The sequence below is a fragment of the Phaenicophaeus curvirostris genome, unplaced genomic scaffold (genome assembly GCF_032191515.1).
Source record: "Phaenicophaeus curvirostris isolate KB17595 unplaced genomic scaffold, BPBGC_Pcur_1.0 scaffold_46, whole genome shotgun sequence".
In the NCBI taxonomy this organism is placed as follows: Eukaryota; Metazoa; Chordata; class Aves; order Cuculiformes; family Cuculidae; genus Phaenicophaeus; species Phaenicophaeus curvirostris.
In genome coordinates, this window is record NW_027206669.1 from 1,588,874 (window position 1) to 1,606,301 (window position 17,428).

General features: G+C 38.3%; 1 protein-coding gene across 1 annotated transcript in view; it reads right to left on the reverse strand.

The window, feature by feature from the left end:
* Nucleotides 1–17,428, reverse strand: part of LOC138733928 (cilia- and flagella-associated protein 43-like) — a 34,977-nt gene continuing 17,549 nt past the window's right edge. Inside the window, 18 exon segments of the mRNA XM_069881446.1 lie at nucleotides 1–921; nucleotides 1,498–1,651; nucleotides 2,943–3,023; nucleotides 4,832–4,996; nucleotides 5,814–5,970; nucleotides 6,687–6,799; nucleotides 7,720–7,927; nucleotides 8,299–8,387; nucleotides 8,689–8,775; nucleotides 9,860–9,967; nucleotides 10,049–10,168; nucleotides 10,656–10,781; nucleotides 11,616–11,693; nucleotides 12,460–12,549; nucleotides 13,321–13,527; nucleotides 15,215–15,424; nucleotides 16,235–16,351; nucleotides 17,107–17,211. Of these exon segments, the coding sequence (XP_069737547.1) occupies nucleotides 764–921; nucleotides 1,498–1,651; nucleotides 2,943–3,023; nucleotides 4,832–4,996; nucleotides 5,814–5,970; nucleotides 6,687–6,799; nucleotides 7,720–7,927; nucleotides 8,299–8,387; nucleotides 8,689–8,775; nucleotides 9,860–9,967; nucleotides 10,049–10,168; nucleotides 10,656–10,781; nucleotides 11,616–11,693; nucleotides 12,460–12,549; nucleotides 13,321–13,527; nucleotides 15,215–15,424; nucleotides 16,235–16,351; nucleotides 17,107–17,211 (2,373 nt within the window). The 3' untranslated portion in view covers nucleotides 1–763.

The following is a 17,428-nucleotide window of genomic DNA, read 5'->3' on the forward strand; positions in this document are numbered from 1 at the left end:
AAATTATTTGTTTGGAAGGAGAGTGCTGCCAGGCTACCGAGTTATGTTGTCCAAATACGACTTCGAAGAATAAAAAGAGTTGTAAGCAAGCAATATTGTGACATTCTGAATTTTTTCAACTTTGTCAGTATGGTGGTGGACGGCAAATGGCGTTTATTGATACGTAACACAGCCTTATATAGCCTGGGCTTACGACCTCACTTCCGTCTGCTTACATCATGAACTAATACGCAATTGGCTACCCGGGAGGGGGTCCTACCTTTCCGTACATCGCGAGATCTTCCGACCGCCGGGCCTTAGCCACCCACAGTGACATCACAGGTTAAAACATATTTAAAAAGCAAAATTAAGTCAAAGCCGTAGCCATGAACTGAAGCAGCTGAAAATTCATAGTTTTCCTGCACTATTTTGCCTTCAAAATGTCTGCAGTTGCATATTGCAGACTAAGGATGTACAAGCACACCTCACCTGTTCTTCTATCAGTCTACAATTTCTTGCACCATTTGTTTTCTGTAATGAGTGATGTGGTTTATAAAATCAAAAGAGCAGAAATAAATCTCACGAGTTGAAATATAATGGGGATAAGACTAGGTATAAATTGTACAAAACGGACAAACAGGTATCTCTCAAACTGAAGTTATTTTTAAAGAAGTTACAGAAGAAATTGTTTGTGGAAAGAAAAGTTCAGAGAGAAAAGGCAGACATACAAGATCTTTTTCTCAGACAAGACCACGGTATTATACATCTACCTGGACTTTGATTACTAAAAGATAGGAAATGTTCTTAATCTCCATCTTTCTGCTTCTGCCTGAAGAGTTTCAAACTGTTCTTCCTGTTCCTCTACAAGATCCCGTAAGTGTTTCTGCTTCAAAATCTCCTGGTAGCGCTGCTTTGCAATCTCATTAGAAATGTGCTGTGTGTCTGCATAAAATGAAATATAAGGGTTAGCCTGTATTTGCAGATGATGTATAGTTTGTATTTATATGGCCCTGTCCTGGGGTTCTTCTAAGTTTTGTATAGAATAAGCAAGCATTTTAAAAGAGACTCACAGTTCGGCTGAAGAGTCTTTACAGTTCTGAATAAAGCAGAAAAATTCAAAAGGCACTGGAATGCTTCCTTTAGTTTCTGGCAAGTACCCACAGTTTTGAAAATCTTTTGCTACGGGAAAGATCTCTACAGTTTTACCAATGGTGAATACCCTTCACCTTACTTCCTCCATTCCCTTGAATGGGTGGAAAGAAGTGAAAGAATGATGCCCTGTTGCCTACTGAAGGTATTAATGACTATAAATAGTTTCAGCAATTTAGTCAATTAACTTTGGTTACAAGGGCATGCTCTTAAGTAAACATTGTGGTAGAAAAAGTACTACTAGTAGTGCACATAAAATAAGAAGTAGGTGCTCCTTGTCCCTTAGCTGATGCTGATGGAGAACAGGACCATCTGGCCTTGGCAATATCTTCTGAACGTTCTTTGCTTGTAACTTAAATTGTGACTCACCAGCTGCCTCAAAGATGTGCCTCCTTTCTGAGACAGAGACAAGCATTTCTTTCAGCTGCAGGCTGAGGTTGTAGTTTGCTTGCTCTTCTAAACTGATGCACTTTTCCAACTCTTTAATTCTTTTCTGACGTTTCTTCACGTTCTTCTTGTGCAGCTGTCCGTTCCCAAATGAATACAGAAAACATATGAGATTATACAAAAGACATACTTATGATGGAAACCTATAATCTTAATGACTTCCTTGTACCTCAGTAAACTTTGGCGTATTTGGATGTAACTAGTAGCACATTTTGGCTTTACTTTGTCTTTCACAAATATTTCAATATGCTTTGTAAAGTTCTGATTAAGGAGCTGACAAGAGGTCAGGGTAAGAGATATATTAAAGATAAAACTTGAAAGGCAAAGAGAGCAAAGAAAGTCAATGGAATGTGTGAGCTGAGAACATTCTCTTGGCTGCTCTGAGCTGCTGAAAAAAGGGTTGTTGTGCTGAAGCTGTCAGATGGGCTGTAAGGTGACAACACAAATATTGAAGCTTGAAGAGGATGAGGAGGCTGATGCCAGCTACAGCAACCTGGAGAAAATCCAGTGGAATCACTTAAAATCAAGGATAATCGTCATCTGAATATTGAAATAGATGAGAGAGCCAGCAAATCAGATTGTTGTGTCTGTGTTATTTTGAAAACAGAGGGGCAGTGGTATTATGAACAGGCTGGCACTCCTGGAGAGACACAGTAAGGAGTGAAGATTTGGAAGAATGCTTCATTAGAAATGGAAGAGTGACTTCTATAGGCAAAGCTGTGCAAAAAGTGTTAAGCAGATCTGCATTCGGATCAGGAAGGAAAGCATTTAATTCCGGTAACAAAGCAAGTAGATTTCTCTCCATAGGGTTGATCTATGCAGCAATCAATGAATGCAGACTGCTTCGAAAGACTCTAGAGAACTGCTGCTCTAGACAGCTCAGCACAAGCTGAAAAAACTACTGAAAGGCGATTATTAATGAATAAATACCTGGACAGGCCGGAGCAGTGGGCCTACGCAAACCTCATGAGGTTCTACAAGGCCAAGTGCAAGATCCTGCAGCTGGGCCGGGGCAATCCCTGATTTCAGTACAGGATGGGGGATGATGTGATTGAGAGATGCCCCGCAGAGAAGGACTCGGGGGTGCAGGTTGATGAGAAGCTTGACATGAGCCCATGGCAGAGGGGTTGGAACTGGATGATCTTTAAGATCCCTTCCAACCCAAACTATTCTATGATTCTGAGATATATATTCACCTGTGTGTGCTGTTCTGGCTATGCTCCAGCAGTCCTAGAGTTAGCTGAAGAGTCATTATGCCTGTATCAGTTGCAGTTATTTCTTACCAACACCTCTTGCTAATGAAGGAGAGGACTTGCATTTAAACTAAAAATGTGCCTCTCAGACGTGGTGGTTCTCTTAGGATTTACCTTATCCATGATGCCAAGACTCTGCTCCATCGCTGAAATCTGGTGGGTGATGTGGGTGTCGTAGTTCATCATACTTAGGAACTGAAGAATTAAAAGCAGAAAGAAGCCATCTCATTAAGCCTGTTTGTTCTTAACCATTTCATAATTTTGTAAAGACAATCATACATTGCAAAACTCAAAAAACTAGAAGTCTGCACATTGGAAAGTTTTACTAATGATCATAAATGGACATGGTAAATATATTCTTGGATGCTGTGTGACTACTAGACTGTAGAGCTGTTAAAAATAATGTTATCTATTATGTGTTAATGAAACCAAGACCAACCTAATTTGTTGTGAGTTGATCCAAAAACCTCAGCTACATTTTTGCTTATAAGGTAGTCTAACCTAACACAGCTGGAGGCCAAGGTGCTATACAGTCTGTGTTTAGACCAGAGAGGAAAGTGATTGTTTTCTTTTGAGTGGTCTCTCCGTAGTTCTGTTTTATTGTTCTTGTACCTGCATAGTAATTCAGGTTGCACAGAAGTTATTAAAGATGTGTTTCTTCAGCACACTGCTACTAAAATATCCCTTTATCGATTGACAAAGGATAAACAGCCTGTGTAACCCATAATGGGCAGTAAAAAGGTTTTTGTAGATGTAGATCTATCCTTTCAGGATACTGTCCCACCGAAGTGACATGTAAAATTTTGTGAACTGCTCTGGTCAGAAAAGGAGAAACAGGAAAGGCCCAGCAGACCTTCAGCACAAAACTGCTTTCACTCACTGCTTCACAAATAGTCCTTATTCCAGGTGGTCTCTGGGTTTTGTCCCACTCTGTCGCCGTTTATATAAGCCACCTTTCTTTCTATTCTTGTTGTTGGGGTCTCTGTTGCCTTGTCTTTCCTGCTAGCCCCACATTTCTACTCAGAGAGTGAAGTCAAGCCCCTCAAAGCATTCAAATTCTGATTAAACTGGTATTTGCCTTTGTTATGGGCAAGCCTAACTCTCTAAAGAGCAACAGTTCTGCTCATCAGTTAAAATGAAGTTTAAAAGCTAACACATAACAGCAACACTGGTGACTAATTTGCTACAAGAACTTTTCAGTGTGTTGTCACATCACCTCTTTGGAAGGCTGTTTTGTGGGTGGCAGTTACAGAAAGTCCCTTGGCTCTGATTCAGAAGTGAACAAGCAGTTTGGAGGGCAGCAAAATGAAGCCTGACTAAAACAGGTGTTTAGGATTTTCTTTTAATCTTTTGATTGAATTGCAATATCCTTACTTGCCCTCCAACATTCTTCATTTTCTCTGTGCTTTATAGCTCTCCCCACTGCAATATCCATAGCTTACCCATCCTCCAACAACTCTTACTCCAAACCTTTATGCCCCTCACCTTAGCACAACAAAACCATCAGCTTTCCTTGCAGTCCTCTATATCCCATACTGCAATATGCTCAGGCTTCCCCTACAAGCTGGCTTCATCCTCTCCTCTCCCACTGGTATCCTTGGCTCTTACCTTTTCCTACAGTTTTTGGCCTGCCAGCTGGGCTTGTTCAAAGCCCAGTGAGATACCAGATGGGAGCACCTCAGACCTTTCACTTTAAAGGAAGTTATAGTCTTTTATTTAAAGGATCTGTCTTCTGAGGCTGCAAAATCCTCATTCCTTAATCTCGGTGCCGATTTTGAAACAACGAGAGTCAGGGCTAATTTTGCCTTTGTTTACAGCTGAGCATACCAAACAGCCGCATCACTGATCACTCTCAAGAATAAAACTTTACTCTGAAAACTAAATTGTTGACTTAGTGGGCATCAGGTTTCTCCATAGGAGTAAGGGACTTAAGAGGTATAAATGATCTTACAGGTATAGCCAGCAAAATTTTCTGTGGTCAAAATATAAAGAAAGTAACTCACTAGCTGGCGGTCTTTTGAAATAGATAGCGTTGCTATATCCCGAGCCTTCTGTTCCAGATCTTCTATCTGCATTCTCATTTTCTTGTGCTCCCATTCCAGATGAAATATCACTTTAGAGAAGTCTTTACATTCCACCATGCTAGCAATCTTTTTTCTTCCTTGAGCCTGAAAAAATAGATTAATCTTCATTAACATATTTTGCAAATTATGGAATAATTATTTGCAACAAGTTGGACAAGCTTCCAAAGTTATAATTTTAGTAAGAAGAACGTGCTATACTGCAGTCTCTTTCTAGACTTTGCTCCAGATGGTTATCTTTTGTAGAATTTTTTCCCTTTTATGCTCTGTGCCACAGCCTTAGATCAGAGGAGGAGATGGAGAAAATTACAGCTAACCTCTCTCTCCACCTTTCTGTCTTTTGAACATGAAGGCATTTTAGCTCTACAGAATACAAATCAGCCCTCTATAAGGTATTCTGCAGACATTGCTGAAGGCTTTGTCCAGTAGCAGTTTTTGTACAGCTAGAATGCCTAAGAAAAGAACCTTTTAATGGGAGTATGAAGCACTGTTTTAAGTAGCATCACCATTTTCACCTTACATAAAAAAGTGTATTATTTTTTAAATCTTAATGTAAGCTACTGTTCAAATGCTTCTTAACTGTGCCTTTGCCTTGAGGGAATTTTCAGACTGGATTAGCATTTTCTGTTTAAAGCGTGTGTAAGTGATGGTGTGTCTAAAAACTGTTGCCATTTTATTGGTCTGAATTATATTGATCAAACATCAAGAAAGCAATCTATATTGCAATCTGTACATCGTGATAAGAGACATTACGGAATCCTTAATAGCTTCTTGATTACAATTGAGCCTCCTGGTGTGTAGTAATGAATTGAAACTAGATGTCAAACTGGAGAAAAAGCAGAGCCCCTGAAGGACAATACATTTGTTTAAAAAGCTTAGATTTCCTTCAGATAATGCAAATTACCATGATAGAGGAATTCAGTTCTTCAATAACACTCCTATTAATGAGAATGGCATCACTGTAGTCTGGGATCCCAGTACTTTCCAATTCCACCTGTCCTTGCTTTAGCAAAAATTGGACAGTCAAATTCCTTTGAAATTTCTTCTTCTCTTCCTGCACCCTATAATGGCAGAAAACAAGAAGTTAGTGATTTCAACAGGTTTGCATAAATCCTCCTATGATTCTCAGAATGTTTTTATTTATTACTGGTGAGAGGTATTTTCATGTAGGGGTTACTCTTTAAGAGCCTGTCTTGTACTTGCGCCCAAAGCGACTACAGAATTTGCAACTTATTTCCATACATGAAGTTTTCAACCACTGATTCAGTTTGACATACTCCAGCTCATGTTCTGAGAGAAGGTGTCTGTTACTGAACAGAAGTTTTAATAACAACTGAGAAGGATATGGAGAAGACTCCAGCCAGCACCCTTTTTCTTGTATAATTTATCCCCAGATTTAGAATTATAGAATCATAGAATAACCAGATTGGAAGAGACCCATCGGATCATCGAGTCCAACCATTCCCATCAATCACTAACCCATGTCCCTCAGTGCCTCGTCCACCCGTCCCTTAAACCCCTCCAGGGAAGGGGACTCAACCCCCTCCCTGGGCAGCCTCTGCCAGTGCCCAATGACCCTTTCTGTGAAAAATTTTGGTTTGGCCTGCTCACATGTGGTGCAATCGCACCTCATTTCAGAAATATTGTAGGTCTCTAGGATGGATCCTAGAGAAAAGAGTGTTGGAGAACACCACTGCATAATTTTGTATGTAACTTTCAGCTCTGTGTCGGTACAGTAGTAAAACATAGCAAAATATAGGAAAAGAAAAAAAAATACCATCTAAGTTCTTGGAAAACGCCTTCTAGTTCTGACTTAATCTTCTCATCGTCATCCATTCTTCTCTGGAGAAAGGCCTGCATCTCTGCCAGTGTTCGGTCTTTCTGTTTCACCTAAGCAAGCAATATTGTGACATTCTGAATTTTTTCAACTTTGTCAGTATGGCAGGGCAAGACTCTTCAAGAACAGAGAAGACAAGTTCTTAAGAAGACAAACATATGTATAAATACATAGCCTGGTATTTTGAGAATCTCAGCACATGGACAAGGAGGTTACAATCATAGAATCATAGAATGGTTGCACTGGAAGGGATCATGAAGATAGCTAGTCCAACCCCCCTGCAGTGAGCACGGACATCTTCAACTCGATATCAGAGTCCCATCCAACCTGACCTTGAATGTTTCCAGTGTTGGGGCATCTTTATACACTGCTCAGAAAATAATTTATTCATTTACACGTATTTTATTCACATGAAAGGAAATCTGTATATCTTTTGCTCAAAGCTCATGTATCTCTGTCTCTGGAAAACTGAGATTTACACCTTCATGCTTTTAAGCTGAACAAACAGCTTGCTAGAACTTTTCCACACCATCTGTTAGGAATTGCTCTTGACATTCTAAAACAATATGGGAATGCATGGCTGCAAATGTAGACTGATAAAGGGAGAGAACAACTCCAACAGATGATGAAAACCGAATGCCTTAATATTTTTTTTGGTATGGACAGAGGAAAGGTAATTTTTTTTTTTTTTTTTTAATGAAACCACACCAAAATCATAATCATTCTGATAAAATCCATTCACATTAATATGCTAATTTTTCCTGTGAAGGAGAACTAGATCCCATTTCCCTTCATAGCATTTCTATTATTCTGAACTGAATGTGGTCAGAAGCAACCTTCAAACTCAAATGCAGCTTGTGTGTGTGCTGCATTGTTGTTTCACCATTACCTTGACCCTGCACTTGAACTCCGTAGAACTATCAGATCCGAAAATATCAAGAAGTATACTGGAAAAATAAAGAATTTTACATACCAGCTCCTCAGTTTCCATTTTATTTCTTCTAGCTAGACAAAAGCGTTCCCATATAGATGGGTCTAAGCCATTAGGCATGTACTCAGGACTATCCAGTTCATCCATGGATTTCCTTAACAGGGTACGTGCATGTTTGTAATCTTCAGCTGAGCCTGAACAATTGCCATACGGGTTTGCAGTGTCAAAGGCCATTTCTGTCACTGGGGCCCTAGTGCACATATAGAGTACATAAAATATTTACTTTTTATTATCTCTTGCACAAAAGAAGTGCAAAAACAACTATGAACATTTCATTCTTTCAAGTTCCTAGCAAAGAACAAATAGGTAAGACTGCATCTTACACAAAATAAGAATATATGTTTTTGAAACCTCATGATTATTTAGATTGCATTTAAAATAGATTGTGGGGGGTGAATGAGGAAATATAAGTACTCAAAAAAGCAATTGTTAAATAGCCAATAAAAAGCAGGCAGCCCACTGATTATCAAAATAATTTTGACCATTGAAATAAATAGCATTCTCATTCTTGTCTCCCAAGAAACACCAATATTTAAGCAGATGGCATCAGGAGGATCTTACTCTGGTCGACGTTTGTAAAGTTGGGAAAGTTCATTAAGGAGATCAGCAGGTAGGTCAGCAAACTCCTTTGTAAAACCACATTCCAGTTTCTAGGAGGGAAACAGAAAGCTTTCTTGTTACCAAAACGTTATTTTTAAAAAAGCATTAACCTGCTCATACCTTAGAAATATAGAACATGGTGCTCTTCCAAGCACTGTCAAGCATCACAGGAATCCGGGATACTTCATTAATTTTTCTCTGCACATACTCTCCTTTACAACTGAATTTCAGCAATCAGCAAGTTGACCAGAACTCATCCCATGCTCACAGTGAAGTACATTCTTCTTGTTATCAAGACACAGCATTAACTTTTTAATTTGTGAACCTCCTTGTGTTTGTCAAGAGTCTCACCTTCTCTTCAACTACTGCATTTTCATAGGTGTCCATGTAAGCCACAATTTTATGTTCTGTAGTCTGGAGTGTTTTCGTAGTCTTGTCCTATAGCAAAACCAAAACATTTCAGGAATGAAACTCATCCAGCAGAAGCACCAACCAGCCACTCATTTACACTGATGAAGCTGACGCTTTCTTATTTCTAGAGAAAAACATGTGAGCTGTTTTCACTAACAAGTCAATGCCTTCTTCTGCAGGTTAATTGTAGATACTGCTAATGGGTGAGCAGGTGTGAAATTAAATTAGTCCCCTGCTTAAGACAGTAAGAAATTTGTGGAAGAAATATACAAATGCTTACAAGTCTTCATATTAAAATCTGAATGTAAGGACCTTTGTTGATAGTTGTTTTCACTTGCACAAAGATTTCCTTTTCCTTTCACATCATCACAGGTAACACAGTGCAAAAATTCACAAACGCTGTTCAATGGAGTGTTTTAATTTGAGAATGCAGCTTCCCTTTCGTCATAACATAGTTCTGCTACCTGTCAGGATACTACGTCTTACTGAGGCTGTTAAATGCCTCTACTCTGCTGGGGAGATCCTTCTCCTGTATTTCACAGTTTGTATGGACCAAAAGATCTACCTATGGGAAGAGTTAGAATTTTTTTTTTTATATGATTTGGCAGGGATGGGTAAACGCTTCAGGAGACTAAATTGGTCAATAAGATTATAAACACTTTGTGCTCAAGGGTATGTGTGTCAGATACTCAAAAGCAACCTCTGTCTATGCTTTGAACTGGCAAACACAAGTCAGCATGGCCCTCACTTCAGTGAAAAACGTGATGGCATTACACATCTTCATGTCCTAAAAGCATCATAGTTGCTGCTTCCAGCTTGACACTGGATACTGAAAAATACTATATATAACAACCATTAGCAGCATGCCCTTCTGAATGCATAGAATTTTACCAAACAACTCCAGCTGAACCAAAATGAGTATATCTATTAAAAAACATATGTATTTATAAAGTATGTCACCTGTACAAGTTGAAAAATATATCAGTGACCCTGTAAATTGTCAGAAAATAATCTACAGCAAAATTTTTATTTGGAAAGAGCAGTCCTCACAAGAAAATGTTTTGTAAATATTACACTTTTCCTAAGAACAGCATTCCAAATGACTACTTACTTTTTCTTTCTCCTTTTTCACAAGAAAATTATGAAGTCCAGCTTTTCTAGTGTCCAACTCCTCATCCAACAGTAAAGCGTAAACAAGATTGACTATTTTGAGTTCTTCCTGTAAAATGATTGTATTAAAAAATGTTAACTTTCCTGATGCACAGTGACAGAGAAGAAAAATCAATGTTCTCTGCAATACCTGGTAGACGACCATCTCTGATTTCACTTTCCTTTCAGAGAGTTTACACACAATCTCATCAAAATTTCGTGTTGTTTCCTGGATGGAAGCTTTAAGTTTCTTCAGTTCATCTTCCAGTGCCTGGAGAAGGGAAGGACAAGAGCAGCAATATCACATCTAGAAGAACAAAGAAGCTCAGATATTGTAGAATGAAAATATGGAATTGTATCCTTTAGCCAAAAGGTCCCAGAAATTATTTGTTTGGAAGGAGGTGCTGCCAGGCTACCGAGTTATGTTGTCCAAATATGACTTCGAAGAATAAAAAGAGTTGTATCATTTGCGTATGGCATCAGCAACTCTGGGAATGGAACCTGAAAAAAATTTTAGGAATACTGGTACATTTGTGAAGGAAAGTTACTGTCTGTGAGATGCCACAGGCTTTGGCTTGTATTACTTGGTATAAGTAGAGATTGTCTAGTCTAAGCTAGGACTTCTTTCATATGCCACATGATCTTTGTTCTTCACTTGTTCTCCATTTATTCTGTGTATTAGCATTTTCAGAAGTAGCTCCTGAAACTCTGGTGATGAGCATGTTAACAAAACCACTCCTTTTCTCATTTTAATTTACCCTTCTATATTCCTCTTTTTCTTCATTCAGTTCCTTGACTTTTATCTCATATTCTCTAAATATTCTCTTTTCTTCTTCATTCCAAAGATGCTCAGGCTTGGACAGAAAAGGAGGTGGAGGAATATCCTGGAAGAATTAAAGACAAATATGTTTCAAAAGCAACATTAAGTCCCCATCTGCACACTAACAAACTCTAGCACATCTCAAGATGAGTTAAAGGTATTCCTTAGTGGTAAATAAGGTACAAGACTTAAGTCTAAGTTACCTATATATTCTGTTTCTCTGGTCTGTCACTTGCACAGTAATTTTGGTGACACATATTGTGCTATTCTCTCTCAATTGCTTATAGGAATTCACTGCTGGATCTTGTAAAGGACAAGTATTTTGTACTCAAACATACTGCTGTAGATACTAGATACCTCACGTTTTCTGCTTCAGAAAAAAATCTAACTCAAAAAGGTAACCCAAATCTAACTCCATGCTAACGTATACTTCTAAGTGGAGCCCTAATTTTCCAAAAGAGATCAATTCCAGGGAAAATGCTTGGTCCTGCCGTACTCTTTTTCTGTGACATTTCACATTTGTTCCTTTCTTTACTTGTGTACTATCTATATTGGCTGAGTTAAAATGGAATACAGTATTTTTCTGTGAGATCACAGTGATGGAAAACAGGCTCTTCCTCCACCAGTTGTTATAATGGTAATACCAGATTATGTTCCTGCAGTATTCCACTGTGACAGGGACAGGTGTTATGGATAAGTCATATGCAGGCACTAGAACTCTGTGGTCTCTTTTGAGTCCAGTGTGTGGTCTCTTACAGAGTCTATGTAGGTTTAATGCAATTCTACAAGTCTCTGACTTTCTCCTATCACTTAGGTTTGAAATATTTGCTAGTTGAATTTCACACGTCCTCTAAAAGCCCACAAACCACCTAAATGATATGGCAGAAACACAGCTCACCATCTTCAAGACGTCTTCCTTTTTGACTTCTAGGACTCCACCCATCATGTCATTAAGAGCACGCAGTCTGTCATTGTCCTGCAAACAACCACAAAAAACATTTTTGTTTGCAAAAGGAAGTGTAGTAATTGGAAGTTTTGAGAGGGATAATAGGGTAGTTCACATCTAGATCATCTGTACAATTATACGGTGTGTCACTAGTAGATTAATGCACTTCGGTGATGCCTGTGAAACATGATGAAAGTCTCAGAGTTTTTTCTGGTGGACGGATGTTCACGTACCAAATAACTTACTCAAACTGCCATTCTGGCATTCTAGAAAAGAATACACAGGTATAGACTACTCCTGTGCAGTTGGTAGGCTAGGGTGAAGGAGGCTATTGTGTTATTGTCTCATTGAGCATCTCTTTTGGGAACCGAACCATTTTAGGTTCTGCACAGATGCGTTTTAAAGCCAGAGGAAAGCATTACAACACCCTTGCCTTATCCCTGAAGAGCACAGGTCGCTCAGTTAACAAACACAGATAAAGCAGAAAGCTCTCTCTTGAGCAGCAGCATGCATTTAGAAATTTATCTAATCCCTAGTCACCTGATAGAGTATTTTTAACTGCCATTTTTTTTAGAAAATGTTGAGCCTAATACTAAATCTTTTCTCCCCCCGGCTGGTCTAGGTAGTTCCAATTGTAAACGATAATAAGAAGGAAAAGGCACACATCATCATTACCTACCATTTACACTTTATTCTCCCATGCTACATGACTGGAATATTTCAGTGCAGCATTAACTAAATAAGCCTGACCAGAGACAAAGGCCTACACAGTAAAAAAGGAAACTACTTTAAGTACCTTCTCAGCAAGACGTCTTTCCATTTCAAGCTTAGCCAGCATTTCTGCTTTCTCTCTCTCTTCTTGAGTCAAGTATTTTTCAACTTTAATCTGAAGGAAGAAAATGAGGGTCATATCAGGGTTCTTCTCTCCAAATGTGATCACATGCAGACTAAGAACCTTTGGAAAGAGGGGCAATACTAATTCTTGATGCTTTTTGTATCTCTGCTCCATGATAATACTCCTCAAGAGGACATTGTTCTTTCGAACACCCCTGAAAGCATATTTAAAAATGCTAAAATAGAAACTACCATCATTTTTGTTGAGATTAGTTGTATTTCTTGCATACCTTTTCTGACAGTGAATAACACGAACTGGTGAGAGAACAGAGAGAATTGGGAAAGACTGACCAAAAGAGCATGAGATTGGTGGAATATATTGTATAAGAAGCATGGTGCTTCTTTATAAATTATCATTTCAATTTATAATTACAGTACTAAGCACGGTTTAGTACCCACACACTTAGTCTAAAACTACTTAGTCTCAAAATGGTGCTCAGAATAAACAGAGAAACCCTTATCTATGGAAGTAAACCCTCCAAGCCTGGCTTGAATCTTACACTCAGGAACAGGGGGAATATCTACCTAATTTATAGCCAATTAAAAACTTAACATCAACGAATTAAGATTGTATACATCTTATTCATTTTGGATTGACTTATTATAAGTTTTCTCCCTAAAGAGTGAAGGGAAGCAAAAGAGACAAAAAGATGATTTTAAGTACACAGACACATCTGTTTTCAGCTTTTCAATGTCTGGCAATGACAGGAATTAAATAAATATATTTGAGTAGGTGAAAGAGAAAGATTCATTTTTCAAACACCTCTGAATCCTGAACTGTGAGTGCTCGCTCTGGTATCTCATCATCTGTAAGAGCTGGCTCCCACACTTCCAACTGCAGATCAAGTTGTTCCAAGATTTCTCGGATCCTCAGGTTTCTTTCTTTCACTCGTTCTATCTCCTGCTCCTTTTGTTGTGCAACTATGTCAAATTCCTTATTAAAAGCAGTTTTCAGTTTGTAAATGATGTCCTGAAATACCAAAAAGGGAAACAGCAATATGGCACAGGTCACATCCATCCATGATTATGGGACCACTCCTCAAGCCATCAAAACCATAAATGTGTGTAATTGTATGTGTGACAGGGAGATAAACTGGTAAAGCCCTTTAATGAAAATCATATAGGCAGAGCTCAAGCTTTGTTAAATAGAGGTGGGCAAACTATCATTCGTGGGGTTTTTTTCCCCGCATAGAAATTTTTATTGCTGCATATTGCTGCAAACACTGGATAGAAAATTCTATTTGCTTGTTTTTGAATTCTTTGGCTGAAAGAAGGGGCCTCAAAGAAAAAAAACACATGACCTATAAATCTAGAGACTGTAAATCACAGGTAGAGGGGCATACTTTTAAGGGACATACACGCTAAGGACATATTTTCCTGATTTTTAAGTGATTCATCCTGCAGTTTCAATAATGCTTTTATGTGATTTTCTGCCTGGCATATGTAAGAAAAATTCCCTCATTAAATAAATAAACAAAAGTCGTAAACTATTTTTTTAAAACAGCTAAGACCTTACAATGATTTTAAAAATCATATATTCTCGGTGCTTAAATTCTTCCTTTAGCCTACAGAATTGACCTCAACCAAGCAGAATAGAATATTAAGAGAGAAAACTATGTGTGTCTCCTACTACATCAATTTAATAAAATGAAACATGGAAAGGATTTCAGTTCTATCACCAGATTTTACATTTTGAGATGCTTTAGCTGTCTGCAATTTGTATTACAATAAATATTTTTGTGGCCATGATTATTTCATTGGTTTCTAATACAATAATAAGTTATGATGTAGTAAGGCAGGATGGCAGATAACATAAAGTGTTGCTGGGAGACAAAAGGCTGTGCTCAAGTGTTTGTCAGCTACCTATCTAACTCTCAGCAAATTCACTGCACTGGCCAAGAACACAGCAGACTTGTCTGCTATTAGATATATCGTATGCATCTTGAAAGCCACACAGTAGAAAGATCTCGTTACATCCAAACTTACATCTAAAATTGCTCCTTGTGTTTCTTCCCCATCTGCTTTAAAAACTAGTGTATCTACTAGATTTTATGTATTACAACGCATAACTGTTGAGCTCTGCTACCAGTTGTAGCCTTAAAGAGCTCTGATGAGGCAATGCTTTACTGTTGTTTAACCACTTCTGCCCTTGCAGATCATCTTCATAAGAAGCCTTTTATGTAGCATGTTTACTGCTTAATAAACAGGCCAGGGTAAGAGAAGGGAGAGTCGGATAGTAAAGAATATTAAATAACAGAAACACTGAAGGCTCCAAATGAAGGGCTGATAAGACTGTAAAGAAATGAAATGGTGTGAGGATACAGCTGAACTTTCATTCAGCAGCAAATAGTATGGAAAGAGGTCACGTTTCCACAGGCATGCTGAGCTGTGCAAGCCAGCTATACAAACACCAGAGGACAAATAGAAATACTCTCAAATTGGGTAACCAATTTCATAAAAACGTTTTTCTTCCACACCTGAGCTGGCAAATCCACGTGGTGCTTTGCTGCACGATGTGCATTTATCTGTAACACAGTGGCCTGTGCAACTCTCCATTGTAGTGTCAGTACACCCAAAATCTGAGCGTCTGTGACTGCTATGAGAACCCAAAGGTGTGGCAGTGCCACTACAGTAATACAAACTTGAAAAGACATCACCTTTAATAACACTATCTGATTGACTTTCTGCTCCCTACTGTGCAAGTCCAGTTGGTGGTACAGGATAGATGTATCTCCACCATACTGAGAGCTCAGACTTCCAATCAGGCAGGAAGATGCATTATCATCAGCCGTTACGTCTTCTGTCTTCTCTCATTCTTCCTCAGGTAATACAGTCTCAGACTCAGTCTCAGGATTTTTCTTCTGAGCCTGAATATCACAAACATGACAACTGTGTTAATTTTGTATACGAACCAGTGGCACACGTATGAAAAAATTCTAGAGATCATATTCTGCAATTAAGCCCAGTGATCAAAAACCCACAAGTTGAAGTGAACATATACAGAGTATTTGGCCCAGTTGTAGGATCCCCAGTACAAGAAAGACACGGGCATTCCGGAGCAAACCCAGCGATAGGCCACTAATACAATTAAGGGTTTGAAGCACCTAATATGTGAAAAGAAGCTGAGCGTGCTGGGATTGTTTAGCCTCAAGAAGGAGAAGGCTTGGGGGGTGGTGTTTAATAACACATATGAAAACCTGAGGAGTAAGGACAACAGAGCCAGACTCTTCTCAGCGGTGTCGGTGACAGATTGAAAGGAAATGGTTATACATCAAAATACAGAACATCCAACTTAAATATAATGAAACACATTTCCTCTGAAGGTTGTCAAACATGGGAGAAGGTAGCCTATAGAGGTTATGGAATCCTCCATCCTTGGAGATATTCCAAACCTGACTGGACATGGAGCTGAGTAAATTGTTCTAGGTGGGCTGGAGTAGATGACTTCCAAATGGCTTATCTAACCTCAGCTCTTCTGTGATTCTTCAATACTAATGCATTTGTTCTAAGTAAAACCACAACATTTCATCTTTACGAATATCTTCAAATTTTTAGGGAAGTATTTCTACAGCGAAAACGGACCCAAGAAATGTGTCTATGTAAAAAAGGGGTTAAGATGCCAACTCAGAGCATTCTGATCTGAAATGCCTATATGCAGTACTTCAAAGGGATTGTACCTCATCATCAGCTGTCTCAATCTTCTTTAACTGGAGAACTTTCTCCAGAATTTTCAGTTCTTCTTCAGTACGTTCCTTCATTGGATAATTTTTCACTTCAGAAGCTATATGGAAGCACTGTTCAATTATATTTTTTTTTTAGAAAACAAAAACACCCAAGGTAAAAACTTCTTCAGAACACATCTGTTAATTCATTTGTCCAAAAACTGAATGCTAAATAGTTACAGAGGCTTCTTAAAATCAGAAATAATATTGATGATCAATTAATGTAGACAATCCAGCAAGAATATAGGAGTCAGAAAAAAACCACTTGCCTTTTTGGTAGTAAAAATGGTTGGTTTAAAATTTGCTGCCTTTATTTATTTTTTTTTTTAAATAACCTCTGGCTATGTCCTCTTTATTCACAGAATTCAACCAGGACAAGATTTTTGGTAAAATTACTCGGTCTTTAACCACCCTTGAGATAATCTAGTATCACTAGTTTGACTAATATCCCTCTGTTTAAAATAGGCTAAATCAGGGTTAAATTTTGCTTTTACATTCTGTGTTGCAGAAGTCCTACCGACCCAACACAGAAATATAATATTTACCTTCTCCTTTTAGCAACACTGCATGAAGATATTCTCTAGTATCTAGGAACTAAGGAGTTACTTATTTGCTTATTAGCACATTTATCCACTTTAAAAGGCAAAATCAGCCAGGCTCGGTCAAAATCAACAGAATGAAAGATTTGCATGAGCCCTGGAAAGAAGTGGTTTTTTTCCTCATACCATAAGCAAACCAGAAATGTGTTATACTTCTATTTATTTTGTTTCAGTACCTTAAGGAATCAATAAACTACTGCAGTAAGTGAGTTAGAAAGTGATGGTTACCTTAACAGCACGTCCTTTTACACACATTGGATCCCAGCACTCATGTTTGATGACACTCTGCAAATAGCAGTTGGCTAAATTCTCCATTTCAATCTCCTTCCTCACCTTTCAAGATACAGAAAAGAAAATAATGACATGTGGTGCAAACCAACAAGATATAGGCAATTTGTATTGAGTTGTTGAAACAAACCTGGCAGATTAAATGAATTACCCGTATTTCATAATCTTAGACTACTGCAGCTATCTTCTCCAAAAATGATATTGCATACTACTGCTACTGAAAGGTGTCATTTCATATGTGAAGAAAAGCATTCCAGAACTT